This window comes from Maylandia zebra, unplaced genomic scaffold (genome assembly GCF_041146795.1).
Source record: "Maylandia zebra isolate NMK-2024a unplaced genomic scaffold, Mzebra_GT3a scaffold20, whole genome shotgun sequence".
Lineage (NCBI taxonomy): Eukaryota > Metazoa > Chordata > Actinopteri > Cichliformes > Cichlidae > Maylandia > Maylandia zebra.
Window position 1 is genome coordinate 67,958 of NW_027490050.1, and position 17,277 is coordinate 85,234.

A 17,277-nucleotide genomic window follows, 5' to 3' on the forward strand; every position below is an offset into this window, starting at 1 on the left:
TCAGAAATCCAGTTTTCCTCTTACTGACAGCAGGATAAGGACGGTGTTCCCACATTTATCCAGCCATGTTTTCCAGCTCCTGTGGGATCGCGTGCCATCTCCATCCCAGCAGGCTAAAACTGCCCAGCCCGCCTCACTGTGCTGATTGGCTGACAGCAGCAGCAAAATGGATCCATGAGTGTCACACACCGGATCTGAGAGGACGGACAGTTTTGTCCGTCCTCTCAAACAGGAGACAGAAAATAAACTGGTGTCTGTGAGGTCACAGTGAGGAGACTCGGCGAAGGTCACGAAACACGACCTTTACAACAATAACAGAGCATGAGACTGTGTGTGTGTGTGTGTGTGTGCTGATAATGATGCCATTAAAGCAGCAGGTGTATTTATAGCGCTGTCTGCAAAGGAGAACATTGACCCTCTGAACGGGAGACGAAGAACGATCCTCCCGCGCCGATCGGCGCATCGGGCGACAAGAGAACGCCATCGAACTCGGTCCATCGCGGCAGTTGCTGCTTCATCCCATGACAGCTTGGCCGAGCGTGAATCTTCAAGGAACGTACTCCTCCAAGTTATTTTGGGTCTTCCTCGCCGTCTCTTTCCATTCCTCGGGTTCCACAGAACCGCGACACGGGTGGGTCTCGGGTCCGGTAGCCGAAGGATGTGAGCGGCGAATCTGAAACGGCGCTTGGTGACTTGGACGTGGAGCGGCTTCCTCGTTAGTAACGCGATCCCGATATGTGATCTTGAGCAGCCGTCGAAGGCAACGCTGTTGGAAGATGTCGAAATCATTGTTGGGTCTGCGCCTCGCAGGCCTCGCTGGTTCAAAGACTCATCACCCGTGAAGAAAGAAAGACAAACAGCTCAACTTGCTAGCAAGGGGAGCCTGGTCAGATCCTCAGAGCAGCAGTGTGTGTGTGTGTGCATGTGGGTGTTTTTGTGTGACTTCCTGCTGATCGCAAAGGGTCACCTCCCCTCACCCTGCATATGACTCAACCCCTTTTTAACAGTCTCACCACACAGAAGCACAGGTGAGGCCATAAAGGGCAGGAAGTAAAACATCCTCCCTAAATAAGGACCAGAAGCTTACATGCAGTGTGCTGTTACCCTCGATGTGGGGAACAGAAAAATCTCTAAACATACAGGTTAAAACAAGGTTTACAGATTTAAGCACAACGACAGCATTTAACATTTCACTCTAACATTCATTAAAAAGTTTAATTCTACATGTTTATGATGATTCATCACTTCTACCACTGTGTGACACCAAATCCATCACGTAAAGCTGCGAGTGACGAATCGGTTCCAACATTAAATCTTTAAAATGATGTAAAAACGCTGCCACAGTCTCTGCTGTGATGTTCGTGCGTGTGTTGTAGTTTTAAAGCAGCTCTTTGTTTGCCTGAGTAAAGTTTTGAGTGCTCCTTTACTCCTGCGTATACCTTATAGCCATATGTTCTCTGATTGGTCGTCTGTGTTATTACCTGTCTCCTCCCCTCCGTCCTTTGTCTTTCTAACGTCTCCGCCTCTTTCCTCCCTTCAGCCTGGCGCTGCACCCGGAGCGCTCCCTGGTGGCGACGGGTCAGGTGGGCAAGGATCCGTATGTGTGTGTGTGGGACACCTTCACCGCCCAGACCGTGTCACTGCTGCGTGACGGACACACACACGGCATCGCCTGCCTCGCATTCAGCGCTGATGGACAGGTGACGCGCACACACACACACACACACACACACACACACACACACACAGTCTAAGACTATGATTTTTAAAGATAAGGCTGGAATCAAATGTAAATTTTCTGGAAACTCTTTAGTTTTCATGTGAATGAATGAGCTGCATTAATAATTAATAATCCACCTTAAATCTACAGCATGCAGTGTAATGTAATCTTCAACACTGAGACCCTGCAGCTGGTGGGATCATTTCTATGTGAAGGATTTTGACAAAGATTTGACATTTATGCTGAACACAAACACATCCAGCATAAAAAGCATGAACGATGAAAGTCCTGCATTATTCTTAATGAGCACCAGGGGGCGACAGCAACAAGATTTCTGCTCCTTTAGAAGTGCGACACTTTGCGTCACACTGAGTAAAACATTAGAAATAAGGACCATCCAGCCCGCGCTCGCTGCACTCTCAGGCTTCGTGACATCTTTGATACCGTCTGTGGTTTTGAGTAAATAAGCCCGTGTGGCCCAGTGGGAATCTGTGGTCCACATAAACGCCGTCATCGGTGCTGTCGACTGATATTATTGTTTAGTAACAGGACTTGAGGCCTGTTTTTTGGGTTTACTGGGACCCAGATTATGACTCTGCCCGTGGGGCCCTCATGATGCTTGATGTGACGATAAGCAGACCTCTGAGGCTGAATGTGTCCTGGCGGCTTTTGTCAGATGAGTTTTGAAATTTCCGCTTTAGAAACGTGACAAAGATTTAGTCGTCCATCAGGGCTGTGGGCAGTAAATTTTTCTGCAGAGATAATGAAGCATTATGAAGTTTATCGGGGTCAGTCAAAGCCCAATAATCAATCTGTGTGTGTGTGTGTGTGTGTCCTGCATCAACCCAAAGGTCATAGAAGAATGACTCGGTGAGAGGAAGGAGGGGCAGGAAAAGGGCAGAGTGAGCTGAGAGGATGATGATAAAAGTAATGACATCATCCATCACTTTGGTTCAGTAACTTACAGTCAAAGGTGGAAAATGAGTGCGGTGCAACCCACCTGTCCTAAACTCACACACAGCATCAACCTCACATCATTTTCTCTACAGCTGCATCGATTTACCGCAGGTCGCTCTGTCAGAGGCGAGCACGCCTGGTCTTCAGACTCTGGCACGATGCACTTTGATTCTTTGGAAGAAGAACGCAGACATCGCGCTAAAGTTCGTGTCAGACCCTTGTGTCCTCACAGGGCTCCTCTCTGTGTCAATCAGCACAGTTATTAATGCTTTGTGTGCGACCCCATCGTGCTGCTGAAACACCTCTGAGGACTCCACAAACATCTGCAGGTGCTCCGTAGTATCGCACACCGACGATGGTAGCAGCTGCGACGTGACGCCTCTGTGGACGGGACTTGTTTTTCCTGCACATCCCACCTGCCTGGTTGGATTTCTGGGAAGTCCAATTGGAAAGCTTCCTCGAACTCTTCATCGTGCTCCTCAAACCCTTTCTGAGAACAGAGCAGAGCTTATTATCAGATGGACATCCTCTGTAATGGCCAGCAGGGGGCGGCTGGCTTCAGTGAGCGCTCTCCTGATCAGTTTATGGTCTCAGTCGCTGCTTTCGAGTCTTTTCAAGTCAACATCATATTAATTTAGGAAATTATCCTCCGGTTTGAGTGAGGCAGGACCAGAGAGCGGGACAGGGTTAAAGGTCAGCCCCAAGTCACGGCTGGTTTCAACACACTGAGAAACAATCAACCTCGTTACCGATGACTTTGTCAGTATTTTAAAGGAGCTCCTGAAAATCAAAACCTGATTCAAATTTGACCGACGGCTGATTAAAGATCGTCTTCTCGGGCGCGTCGGGTCGGAGAAACGTCGAGCGCTCGTTCTGTGACGTGTTTCTGTCATAACCAGCAGTTAATGTTGTAGTAGATCAGAATATGAACAGCCGTCCATCCTGTGGCTGATTGTACGTTTGCAGTCTGAATATTGAGGCACGTGTAGCCTTTAGCAGACATTGTGATTAACACCTCGGTGCACAAGCTCGATTCATGACGTGCTTTGGTCAACAGGAAGAGCAACAGTAGCAGGAGATGGTCTGCTTTAAGGCGTGGCTGATCAGTGCCGTCCTCAGTGTGATGCTTTTATTAAAACAGCGTTATTATTCCTTATACTGTGGAAGATGAGCTCTCTAAACACCGGTGGGTTTTTCCTCTCGTCTCCGTGACGTGCAGTTTTAATAAAGATGCCTTTCACTCATTGCAGTCGCATATCTCCTGCTCCAGTGCTGGATGTTCACAGCCAATCAGAAGAACATTGTCTTAGAGAGGGGAGGAGTTACAACTGCTGCACTGAGGCTCATGAGATAAAGAAGGATTACTTTGAACTGTGAATCATGCAAAGCTGCTGAAGGACATCAGCTGACTCTGAAACCTGAAAATGGGTCAAGATCAAGTCCAGGTTCAGATTTCTGGCTTTTGTAAATGTGAATATTAAAGCGCGTTGCTCCTGAAGCATTGGTTGCTTTCTGCGATCACATGTAGACTCGTACGTGTAGTGACGTTCGTGTCCTCGTGCTTCCCGGACTTTTTTTAGTCCGATCAGATTCCCAGGAGCTGTAATCCAGGAAGCAGACGCTCCATTTGTTCTGCCATTGACTGTCTCGTTCTGCTCCTGACCTAAATGTAGTACGGGATGTGCACGCACATCTCTCTGCATGTTTGATTTCACTCATCTGTGTGTGTGTGTGTGTGCGTGTGTGTGTGTGTGTGTGTGTGTGTGTGCAGCCTGAGCAAATAGTTCCCTCTCAGCCACCTGGAGTGCTGGAGTTGCTTTTATACGCCTCCTTTTCCCTCCCGCTGACTCCACCGTGACTCATTTAGCAAACAAACCTGGTGGAGTCGCTCTGAGTTTACCGGCAGCGCCGCGTCTGACGGCAGCGCCACAGACGCCAAACTCGGTGTCGTGTCAACACGTTAGAATAACTTCTAACGAATGCTTCCCCCAGTCCCTGCAGGTCCCTCCCATCGTGTCAGCCTGCGGCTGGGAAAATGAAACGCGTCACAAACCAACATATGAAATAACCCTGGGTGTGAGTGGGCGGCGTGCGCGGTAAATAAACTGTTTCTCAGCAACTGATGCTGAAATAAGAAAATCAATAGAGCTGTAAAGAGCGAAATCATAAATAACAGCAGCTTAGAGTCAGACCCGCCTTCACTCACAGAGAACATGATGATGGTGCTGACGGGTTTATCAGCTCTGTTCACGTGCAGCTCAGCTTACAAAATACCCGAATACCTGAAGGTGGGCGTGGACCCGGAGCTGAGGACCATCTTCATCGACCATCTCAGACGTGCTCTCGCTGTCCTCTTTCTGCCGTTTGGTGGCGTTTCTGTGCGTTAGGGAGCGTCAACATGAAAACACCTTAACCATCATCCTCCAGCTCTCCTGTGCTCCACAGCTCCGTAGCCACCCGCCATCGTTATCTGTCGACGGCCCAACATCGCTTCACTAATGATGAGATTTCCATCCAAACGTCCTTCAGTCTGAAGACGGTTCGTCATCTTTGGAATTTAAACATATAGAAATGAAAGCAGTGTTGTCTGCAGGGCGGAGCCACACTGTGGGGGGGCCTAACTTTAACTTCCAGGTGTTTTACAGGAAGTGAGGCGTTCCTTTCAAAGCGATTGTGAAAGAAGAACTAATCATTTGATTTGGGTCGAGCATTAAAAGAGAGAGCGGTAAAGGTCGGCTGAATAATACAGCACCCATCGTGCACGTCAACATATTTATTATAAGATAAGGACTCGTGCACGCCACGATGTGGCTGACGAGTGTTTACGATGTACGATGAGACAATCTTCTTCTGCAAAATCACCTTTAAATTCAAACGACTTCTAATTCCTGACGGTGGGATTATTTCCTCCTGATTCTCGTGTATTTACAGGAAAACACTGTAAGTTAAATAAAATGAAATTCCATTAACCTCTTAAGCCCCAAACCTACCTGACCTTTTGCCCCCGTATCAGGGGCGTTGGGGCTTAAGCGGTTAATTAGGAATTCTGCTCTTAGTCCTGTTAATAAGTGTTAGCAGTGACCTGGCCTGGTCCTTGCTGTCAGCTCCTGACGGACTCAGTGAAGACACTAAAAACCTGTTTTTTACTTTGGTTTTGATTTGTGATTCTAACCGTGGAGCCTGGAAAAGCTGAAGTCTTTGTGAGCGTCACAGCAGGACGACTCTGGAAGGTCTGATGCTGAAAACACATCAAACGTTTGCTGGAAAACCAGATCTGAAGGTGTCGTTGAGGTCAGACGGTGATGAAACTGCCAATAAGCTGCACTGGTTCTGGTTTCTGTGGACGTGAGTGATATTAATGAAAACGCTGTCGCTGCTGCTGAGCTGTGAGGCGACTCTGTGAATGCTGAGCCAGCAGTTTCTGCCCCTGGCACTGACTTTGGATGACTGAACATCTCAGGCTAAATCAAAATAAACACACAATCAATAAAATAATCATAACTCCAGCTTAATAATAAATCAAGTGTGCAGGCTGTGGCTGATTTATTGAGGACTGCTGTGAAGCTGAATCCTTTATGATCTGCTGAGTCTTTGATCACTGAAGGAGCGCAGACGTCTGTTTGCGCAGCAGCTCGACGCTCCTTTCAGGTATTCTTCCCGTTAACCTTTCAATTCAATTCAATTCAATTTTATTCATATAGCGCCAAATCACAACAAAAGTCGCCTCAAGGCGCTTCATAGATACAGAGGAAACCCCAACAATCATATGACCCCCTGTGAGCAGCACTTTGGCGACAGTGGGAAGGAAAAACTCCCTTTTAACAGGAAGAAACCTCCGGCAGAACCAGGCTCAGGGAGGGGCGGGGCCATCTGCTGTGATTGGTTGGGGTGAGAGAAGGAAGACAGGATAAAGACATGCTGTGGAAGAGAGACAGAGATTAATAACAGATATGATTCAGTGCAGAGAGGTCTGTTAATACATAGTGAGTGAGGAAGGTGACTGGAAAGGAAAAACTCAATGCATCATGGGAATCCCCGGCAGCCTACGTCTATTGCAGCATAACTAAGGGAGGATTCAGGGTCACCTGGTCCAGCCCTAACTATATGCTTTAGCAAAAAGGAAAGTTTGAAGCCTAATCTTAAAAGTAGAGATCGTGTCTGTCTCCTGAATCCAAACTGGAAGCTGGTTCCACAGAAGAGGGGCCTGAAAACTGAAGGCTCTGCCTCCCATTCTACTTTTAAATACTCTAGGAACAACAAGTAGGCCTGCAGAGCGAGAGCGAAGTGCTCTAATAGGCTGATATGGTACTACAAGGTCATTAAGATAAGATGGGGCCTGATTATTTAAGACCTTGTATGTGAGGAGCAGGATTTTGAATTCTGGATTTAACAGGAAGCCAAAACAGGAGAAATCTGCTCTCTCTTTCTAGTCCCTGTCAGGACTCTTGCTGCAGCATTTTGGATCAGCTGAAGGCTTTTCAGGGAGTTTTTAGGACTTCCTGATAATAATGAATTACAGTCGTCCAGCCTGGAAGTAATAAATGCATGAACTAGTTTTTCAGCGTCACTCTGAGACAGGATATTTCTAATTTTAGAGATGTTGCGCAAATGGAAGAAAGCAGTCTGATATATTTGTTTAATATGTGCGTTGAAGGACATGTCCTGGTCAAACATGACTCCAAGGTTCCTCACAGTGTTACTGGAGGACAAGGTAATGCCATCCAGAGTAAGAATCTGCTTAGATACCATATTTCTAAGATTTTCAGGGCCGAGTACAATAACCTCAGTTTTATCTGAATTAAGAAGCAGAAAGTTAGCGGCCATCCAGGTCTTTATGCCTTTAAGACATTCCTGCAGTTTGACCTCAGCCTTTCCAAGCAAACCTTTGAAAACGCTTTAAAGGTTTGGTCGTTAGAAATAAACTTGAGTTCATCTGAAATGTTGCAGAGTTGCTATATTTACACTTACAAACACGTCACATGAGCGTCAGGCTAATCGAGCAGGGAGCCCCGCCCTCTGTCAGCTTGGATTAAGCTTTTGCACGTATGAAGCAGATGAGCTGTCAGATTTCTGCACGTTCAGCCTCTTTTTTAAATTGTTTGTAGACATTTTGGATGCGTAACCGTCCTCGTCTCTCCTCCGCAGCGGCTGGCCTCGGTCGGCCTGGACGCCAAGAACACGGTGTGTATCTGGGAGTGGAAGAGAGGGAAGATCCTGGCCACGGCCACGGGACACTCGGACAGGGTGAGAGCGTGCACCAATCAGCTTCCTCTGCAGTTAAGCCTCGCCGCTTGCCGCCGTCTGGCAAAGCCTCTGGGCGGTGCCGTCTGAGCGGGACAGAAAATCAGCGTGAAGCACCACACACCAATCAGATCTCAATAAAAAATCTTTTACAGAGTTTGAAAGTGTTTCCTTCTCATCGTACTTCCACTGTGCATGCACGCGTTTTCACATAAACCCGATAACGGACGTTTCTTCTGTTCTCCAGATCTTTGACATCTGCTGGGATCCGTTTCAGCAAAGCCGCCTGGTGAGCTGCGGCGTGAAGCACATCAAGGTAACGCAGAAATCGTCGTTTTGTGCTCGTCTCCAGAAATGTGGTATAACTTTAACCTTTCACATGCTCACTGTGGTGGTCTGAGCTGAATTTGTTGGGACATCTTGTGCTGACACAGTAAAACATGCTGTGCTTCATAAATTAGAGTCAGAAAGAAGGAAACGGGAGGGCTTGTTTTAGGGCGGGGCTACTGTGTGATTGACACTTCTGGTGCCCGTTGGTCTTTCAGTTAGCCCCTCCCCTCACTCTTTACATGTGCTTTTGAAACTAAGTCCATCGTTAATCTGTAACGTATTCCTCCTACCCAGAAATATGACTGGTCAGCACATTGACCTTCTCCACCTTCATGTAGCCGCTTAGTTTCACTCGAGGTAATAAAATAGTTCCTCTGAACGCCCGTCATTAAATATCTCTAACGAGCCGAGAAGGAAGCAGATATAAAAGCTGGAGACAACTCCCAGCTCAGCTTCTCTCATCCAATCAGAGTCCAGTCCAGATATCAAAAAGCACCTTTACATGGTTCACTGCTGTGGATTTAAATACAAGACAAATCCAGGACAATTTAGATTGTTTTTTCTTTTTTATTTGCTGTTTTGAACACAAACACGACCAAAGCGTGCTCGGTGAGTTGGTGGAGATCACTCTTCCCCAGCCTGCTGGAGCCTCCTTCCCAGTGCTCTCAGTATTCTCCTCAGTGGTATGCGCGGTAACCCTCTCGCAGGTGCGTCCTCGGCACTCTCTGTTTGGGTTCCTTGTTCCCTCCGCAGACCCCTTTCTCTCGCATCTCCGTCACTTTCTCTCGCATCTCCGTCACTTTCTCTCGCATCTCCGTCACTTTCTCTCGCATCTCCGTCACTTTCTCTCGCGTCTCCGTCACTTTCTCTCGCATCTCCGTCACTTTCTCTCGCGTCTCCGTCACTTTCTCTCGCGTCTCCGTCACTTTCTCTCGCATCTCCGTCACTTTCTCTCGCGTCTCCGTCACTTTCTCTCGCATCTCCGTCACTTTCTCTCGCGTCTCCGTCACTTTCTCTCGCGTCTCCGTCACTTTCTCTCGCGTCTCCGTCACTTTCTCTCGGGTCTCCGTCACTTTCTCTCGCATCTCCGTCACTTTCTCTCGGGTCTCCGTCACTTTCTCTCGCATCTCCGTCACTTTCTCTCGGGTCTCCGTCACTTTCTCTCGCATCTCCGTCACTTTCTCTCGCATCTCCGTCACTTTCTCTCGGGTCTCCGTCACTTTCTCTCGCATCTCCGTCACTTTCTGTCGTGTCTCCATCGCTCTCCAGAAACTCTTCCATGAAGCGGTCTAAAACCGGAAAGCCATCCTCCATGAAATGTTCAATGATGCTCATCACATCTTCACGTAGCTTTTCCAACGCCTCTGGCCTGTAGATTCCATGAATGGTGGCCACTTCATGACTGGCTTTAGCGTCCTTAGCCCCGTTTTTCTTTTTAGGCTTGTGTTTCAGGTCGTGGTCCATGTTTGCTTCTGTGTTTGTGAAGAAGTAAGCTCAGGTGTGTTTAGTTTTAAACTCTGCAGAGGGAACTGCGATGTAGCCGTTGTCAAGGTGATCATTGGTTCTTATGCAGACAGGGAGGGCGGCAGATTTTCATAGCATAACTTTAACCTTTCACATGCTCACTGTGGTGGTCTGAGCTGAATTTGTTGGGACATCTTGTGCTGACACAGTAAAACATGCTGTGCTTCATAAATTAGAGTCAGAAAGAAGGAAAAGGGAGGGCTTGTTTTAGGGCGGGGCTACTGTGTGATTGACACTTCTGGTGCCCGTTGGTCTTTCAGTTAGCCCCTCCCCTCACTCTTTACATGTGCTTTTGAAACTAAGTCCATCGTTAATCTGCGTCTAGGACGCAGATCTGGCCTCGAACAGTAAGAAGGTGTCTCCCCGTCTCCTTCCTGACCGCCTCCGTTTGTGTTCGCAGTTCTGGTCCCTGTGCGGTAACGCTCTCACACCAAAGCGGGGGATTTTCGGGAAGACGGGCGACCTGCAGACCATCTTGTGTGTGGCCTCGGCTAAAGATGACATCACGTACTCCGGGGCGCTTAACGGAGACATTTACGTCTGGAAGGGACTCAACCTGATCCGAACGGTCCAGTCCGCCCACAGCGTGAGTCTCACCTCTGCTTCCCGTCGCAGCAGAAGGCCAGCGTGACACTCGTCTGCACGTCTGGCTGACGTGGGTCCATCGTTGCTTCATTGTGTGGATGCGTGTGTGTTCTCAGGCCGGTATCTTCAGCATGTATTCCTGCGAGGAGGGCTTCGCCACGGGCGGCAGAGACGGCTGCATCCGACTGTGGGACGTCGACTTCAAACCCATCACTAAGATCGACCTGCGAGAGGCCGAGCAGGGATACAAAGGTACGGTCACGGGGTCACCGCAGGTCATTACAGCAGCAAAGGTGACAGTGTTGCATCACACAGGTGCACACAGGGACGAGGTCTCAGCTTCTAACACAATTTAATAGAAAAGGTTTGTTTGAGGCTGCAAAGTTAAGGTACGGAGAGGGGCTCAGGTGGGAGGGAGGGGCTCAGGTGGGAGGGAGGGGCGGGTTTATCTCTATTCTAAACAATGAGGAGGAACGGTCCTTACATCCCGACGGTTCTTTGTCAGCTGAAGGTTTTAAAATGACCTGATTTTCTTTGAGGAGGTTTCTCATCTTTATTTTTCAGCTCAAATCCAGAGGTGGTGGCTGTTTGAACCCCTCGCCTCCCCCTCCTCTGAAATGTCGCTGCCCAGCAGGAGGTGCAGACGTACGCTCTTCCTTCAGGAGCAGCTCGAGGGCGAGCCATTAATCCCACCGCCTCCTTTTAAAATCTCCTCTCTGAAGATTTTGAGGAAGAAGTTAAAAAGGAAGAAAAGATGAAAGGAAGGAGGCAAAAGTTTTGTCAGTTTGAAACGAGTTCTCCTCTTTAACACATCTCTGCTGCAGACACGATGGAGCTTCTGATTAACCGTCAAAGTTCATCTCCTCAAAAACATCCTGAAACCAGTCGCTGTGACATCTGTGGACAGGAAATGTGGGAGCATCCTGCTCTAGGACAGCTTTGCATGATTCTCCTTGTTTCTTATAACGCTCAACGGTTTGAATCCGTCCGAGTTCTGACATTGACCGACGTGACCCAACAGATACAAACCTGCCATCTCATGGTGGATTAGTCTGAAAGGCTGCTAATATATCGGCGCCTAAAAATGTTGGAGTTCCACGCCCGATGAGACGACGAGCCCGTCCTCTTCGCCTCTCGCTGCTCTGTACGTGGACAGGAAGTCGGTTTGTTTCTGCTTCCTTCTCCTCTCCCGCGGTGCGCCGCGCTCTTCCTGCGTCTGAAGCTGAAGAAAAAATAATCGTTCCCAGTTATTTCCCACGTGCCTCACAAACTCCTCTGCTGTCGGCCTGTTTTGGCTGCTGAACCTCTGGAGTTTCTAACAACATTACAGGAAAACATCACATGCTGAGCGATGCCATCAGCCACAGCAGATGCTCTTAATTGGCGAGCGCTGAGCTGCTGAGCAGCCCTGCTAATTACATTTCCGATGGTGGAAAAAAGCAGTTTTAGCAGCAAAACTTTAAAAAAACACGAAGGTTGAAGCCGAGCTGAGTCAGCAGGTTGAACTACATTCACAAAGTCCAGATCTCCCTCTGATCAGACACCTCCTGCGCTCCTCCTGGGGGTGTTCTGAACTGAGATGAATGATGTGAGTGTCCACGTGTCTCTGCTGTAGTGCAGGTGTGCGTTTCAGTCGAACCGGATTCTTTTCCTAAAACTAACCGAATCATTTTTGGTGCTTTTAAAGTGAAAATAAAAAACGAAGCAGTCCAGAGGTTCATGGAGCTCCGTCCACCGTCACCTGGCTGCACCGCCACCTCTCCAGCGTTTATTTAGTGGATTTAACCACCAAGTTCATCAAGACCGAGGACCTGCTTCCTCTGCAGCGCTGTCGTCTTCCATTTTTATCCTCCTGTTTGCTTCTTTTCCTCTCCACTGGTTTTATTTTTGTCTTTCTCCTGATGTTTTGACAGTTTTGTGTCACCTTACCTTCTCCTTTCCTCTCCTCCCTCCTTCAGGTCTGTCTATTCGCAGCGTCTGCTGGCGAGCCGACCGGATCCTGGCAGGGACGCAGGACAGCGAGATCTTTGAGGTGAGGAAGAAGACGAAACCTCACGCTGTTCCCTCCCTGCGGCGACGCGTTTCAAAGAGTTTTATTTTTGTGAAGACCTCCTGCTGACACGCAGGCAACAAAATGTTCTCATTAATCAAAACTGTGAAGAGTTTCTAATGTCAGGCAGTTTTAGCAGCTCAGATCGGCACTGAAACGTGCGTGATGTGGTGCTTTAAAATGTGAAAACCTGCTCTTGAGTTGTTGTACCTGTGCAGGTGATGGTGCGGGACCGGGACAAGCCGCTGCTCATCATGCAGGGACACAGCGAGGGCGAGCTGTGGGCGCTCGACGTTCACCCCAAAAAGCCTCTGGCTGTCACCGGCAGCGACGACCGCTCCGTCAGGTCGGTGCTCTCTTTGGACTGTGAATCATGCAAAGCTACTGTGGCTGAGTGTGAAAATGGAAGCACAGAGCTGAGGCGAGCAGAGTGATACAGATCCTTACACTGAGTGCTGCTTTGGCTCTTCCTCACAAAATCACTTTGTTTTCATCTGTTATGAACAAAAACTGACAAATCTGAACCTGAAACAACCTGAAATCAGCTCATGGAGACATCATGTTGCATTTGTACCTTTCTTAAAAATATCAAAGATTATAAATTTAACTTGTTGATTACACCTCTGTGTGTGTGTGTGTGTGTGTGTGTGTGTGTGTGTGTGTGTGTGTGTGTGTGTGTGTCAGGTTGTGGAGTCTGGTGGATCACGCCCTCATCGCTCGCTGTAACATGGAGGAGGCGGTGCGCAGTGTGGCGTTCAGCGTGGACGGATCCCAGCTGGCTCTGGGCATGAAGGACGGATCCTTCACTGTGCTGAGAGTCAGGTGACACACACACACACACAGCTCTTAATTGGTTTCCTATGTGAATGACAGATTATGTGCGTCCAGTCTTGGTGCCTGTGTACAAATTAAAGCTGTTTCTGTAAAGTGTTGATGGTTTTCTTCCTCTCTCTGTCCTGTGGTGTCCCCCAAGGCTCTAGTTTTGGCCCATTACTGCTTTCTTTACATACGTTAAAATGTCTTAAAGACCTAAAGAATAAACATGAATTTAATTTTATGTTTGTGAAAGAATAAAACAGGTTGTTATGTTTGTGCTGCCTCCGTTGGCCACTCAGCGTCATGCATCCATCAGTCTGGGACACGAACATGTGATTACTCCAGTTTTGGAGTCACTGCATTGACTTCCTGTCAGTTTTAGGCTTGATTTGATTGTTTTAAAGATTTTAAATGTGCCGGCACGGCTGCACCGGTCTGATCCTAGTCGTGTTCACGCTCCTGTCAGAGCATCGCGGCCTGCTGATCAGGTGATCGTCCATATTAGGATTTAGACTTAAAGTTAGAGCGATGGAGCTTTTTCAGCTCTTACTCCGAATCTCTGGAATATCGAATACCGTCCCATTTCACCGCCCGACCCGTTTCTACTTTTAAGATTTCTGCTTATAATCAAACTCATTTCTACTCTCTGGCCTTTAACTTGAACAAGCCTTTACGTTAAATGTGCTGTACGAACACAGTCACGCTGTTTTTGTAACGTATGCGTGTGCTGGTCTCCGCTCCTCTCAGAGACATGACTGAGGTCGTTCACATCAAGGACAGGAAGGAGGTGATCCACGAGATGAAGTTCTCGCCGGACGGCGCCTACCTCGCTGTCGGCTCCAACGATGGACTGGTGGACATCTACGCTGTCGCCCAGAGATACAAGAAGGTCGTGTTGGAGAGACAGCGAAGAAGGTTGAGATGTTAGAAGCGAAGCTAACTCCGTCTCTGACTGTCTGCAGGTTGGAGAGTGCAGCCAGTCCTCCAGTTTCATCACTCACCTGGACTGGACGCTGGACAGCAAGATCCTGCAGACCAACGACGGAGCTGGAGACCGCTTCTTCTACCGGATGCCCCGTGAGTCTCTGGGGTCGTAGGTCAAACCTGAAGCTGGGCTGATTCTGCTCATTCTCACCATCTTTTTATTCTTGGCCTCCGCCTGAGTAGCTTTGCATGATTTAGAGCTCAGAATAATCCTTCTTCATCTTACACTGGGCCTACAAAACCTAAACCAACATTGAAAGCGTTAAAGTGACAAAGTGAAATAAAACCAGCAGAAATAAACTGAGTTTAAAGTGAACCCTGTGACGCCGACTCCATGCTCTCGTATCTTTGTGAATATGCTGTCGTGCTGTTTTTGCAGAATGCTGATGTTTAAAAAAAAGTTGGAGCCATGTCAGCATCCATTCTTTTTAATATCGCTGGTTTAGCTGACTCTGTGTTTTCATATTTAATCGGCCTCTGAGGACCGAGTGGGCGCTGGAGACGTCCGTCTGCTCTGCAGGTAGCGCTCGTCTGCAGAAGCTGGAGCTCTCCTGCTCATTCCCACCTCCTGAACACCACCAGGGCAGCTGTGGATGATTTACATCCATCTTCTTCCGCTTGTCTGGGGCCGGGTTGCGGGGGCAGCAGCCTAAGCAGAGAAGCCCAGACCTCGCTCTCCCCAGCCACCTCCTCATTTTAAAGAATCAATCGATCAAACTTGAGACGCTTCTCTGAATTACAGGATAACAATAATAATAATCTCAATTCTTAATCAGATATTAAAATATAAACACTAAAGTCACGTACGTGTATTTACAGTCTACATATTTTAAGAATAAAGACAATAATTGTTGTCAAAATCTATGTTTTTATAATATTTAAGAAATTAAATGATGTTGTTTAATATTGATGATCAGAGCGATGTGCTCTTCTAAGTGTGGGATCTAAACGCAGCTCATTGTCAGGATCCTGGACGCATCGTGATAAAAGAGACACGAGGACGAGCTTCAAGAAAGCTCTGAAAACAGTAATAAGAAGCTTTAACGTCTTTGTTCTCATGATGAAGATATTCGTCACTATTTTGGGTCCCACTAAAAAAACAAAGCCTGTTACATCCCTGTGAGGCCTCAGAGTTTAATGAGCTGCTGTATAAATAAACTCTGCTTATTTCAGCCTCTTTTATTTCACTTTAATGCGTCTCTGATGTTTTACTAACTTTGGACTCTCGAGCCTCATTATCGAGATCGGACCATCAAAAAATCTCTTTTTTCTCACAGTTTACTGGAGACTTCCTGTTAACGCAGTACTCTGAGGACAGTTTCACTACCTGCAGCGTGCTCATTACTGACAGCTCAGTGCAGGGCCGTGGCTCATGGGGGCCCGAGGGGGCTCCGCCTCCTGCAAGTCGTTTTATTTTGTTTGTTCCCGGTACGACACTCCGGGTATCCGCTGGGTGCAGAGGTCACGACCAACAGCATCACACGTGTGACCAGGTGACACAGCAGCCTGATGAAGGTCTTATCTTTAAGCGCAGGTCGACATGTTAGCGTTAGCGAGCATCAGTGCTTAGCGCCTAGCCTCACAGCCTTCAGTGGGAGCGTTTGGTTCTGCAAATACTTTCAATGATTTATTGAAATGTGCAAACACACGTGTAAATACATGTAAATACAGTGTATATGATAAAAACCTGCTGACGTCACCACTGACTGACGTGACCATGATGTTGATCCATCAGACCTGATGCTCTGGTCTTCTTGTCTCAGACCGCGGCCTTTCCTCCTGTTCACCGACACATTTGTGATGAGGCTTCAGTGAACAGCAGAGGATCAGCTGAAGGACCCGTGTTGGGTCTTTGCTGGACATGATGTTCATCTGCTGTAGACGGTTTTAGACCCTTGAAGGATTCGCTGCACACCTGCTGAGACACACCAAGTTTCCACCGTGTTGATGCAAAACTACAGTTTTATGTCAAGCTGTGGCTGCTGCTAACAAAGAGCCTAAAGACATTTAAAACGGGTTCTTTGCAGAGTCGAACAGATTCCTGACGTCTGTGCAGCTGTCAGTAAACTCTCAGACAGCAAAGCTGCACAGCCTGTATCGACACTGGCATCTCAGAATTGCACAAAATGCTTCAGTCAGACTAAAAACAAACATTTAATGATTCTGTCAGAAGTTAAAAGGCTTTTTTAGCTCGTTGCAGGTCTCCACAGAGGGAGGAGCACGCACCGGAGCGCAGGAGGCTGTCCTGGTTGAGTCCTGCTCCTTCAGCCTGTCTCCTGCACATATTCATGCCTGCGAAGGACAAGCTGCAACACTTAAATTCAAAACACGCAGAAACCCGCGGAGAGAAACGCCGCCGGCAGCGACGCAGATATGAATCTGCACCGTGAACACGTTTCTCTATCTGCTTCTGTCGGCGCGGCGGCGTCGATAAAATCTGTGGCGCTGCTGTGTATCACTTACGTCAGCACAGAGATCAGCCGCGGCGCCCTAAACTATGGAAATGAGTTTTATTCTTCGGTCGTCACTGCCGTCTTCTTCTTCTTGTCCTCCCGCAGTGGGGAAGCTGGTCAATAAGGAGGAGGTCAAAGGTCAGCGCTGGGCCTCCTGGAGTGGCGTGCTGGGCTCAGAGGTCAGCGGCATCTGGCCTAAATACTCAGCCCAGACCGAGATCAATGCCGTGGACGCCAACCCCTCCGCCGCCGTGCTCATCACCGGAGACGACCTCGGCCTCGTGAAGCTCTTCCGCTTCCCCTGCGTGAGGAAAGGTCTCCGTCTCCTCCGTCTCTCCGCTCCACGCCTTCTTTCCTCTGCTTCTTTCCTTTCATAACAAACCTGTGTTTCCTCCAAGGAGCCAAGTTTAAGAAGTACATCGGCCACTCGGCCCACGTCACCAACGTCCGCTGGTCACATGACCTGCAGTGGGTGCTGACCACAGGTGGGGCCGACCACGCCCTCTTCCAGTGGAGGTTTCTGCCGGAGTCGGTCATGAACGGAGGCCCGGACGTCAACATCCAAGGTACCCGTGAGTAACGGAGGAATCCAGCCCGCACACGCTCGCTGGAAACAC

At 48.3% G+C, this 17,277-nt stretch overlaps 1 protein-coding gene across 1 annotated transcript in view; it reads left to right on the forward strand.

Moving 5' to 3' along the window:
* The window catches only part of LOC112433904 (echinoderm microtubule-associated protein-like 6), a 29,126-nt gene that overhangs the window by 170 nt on the left and 11,679 nt on the right, over positions 1–17,277 (forward strand). The window contains exons 2-13 of the mRNA XM_076881544.1: positions 1,541–1,700; positions 7,823–7,921; positions 8,166–8,234; positions 10,173–10,358; positions 10,474–10,609; positions 12,316–12,389; positions 12,626–12,753; positions 13,092–13,229; positions 13,971–14,112; positions 14,186–14,300; positions 16,766–16,975; positions 17,059–17,226. Coding sequence (XP_076737659.1) covers positions 1,541–1,700; positions 7,823–7,921; positions 8,166–8,234; positions 10,173–10,358; positions 10,474–10,609; positions 12,316–12,389; positions 12,626–12,753; positions 13,092–13,229; positions 13,971–14,112; positions 14,186–14,300; positions 16,766–16,975; positions 17,059–17,226 — 1,625 coding nt within the window. The remainder of the gene's footprint in view (positions 1–1,540; positions 1,701–7,822; positions 7,922–8,165; positions 8,235–10,172; positions 10,359–10,473; positions 10,610–12,315; positions 12,390–12,625; positions 12,754–13,091; positions 13,230–13,970; positions 14,113–14,185; positions 14,301–16,765; positions 16,976–17,058; positions 17,227–17,277) is intronic.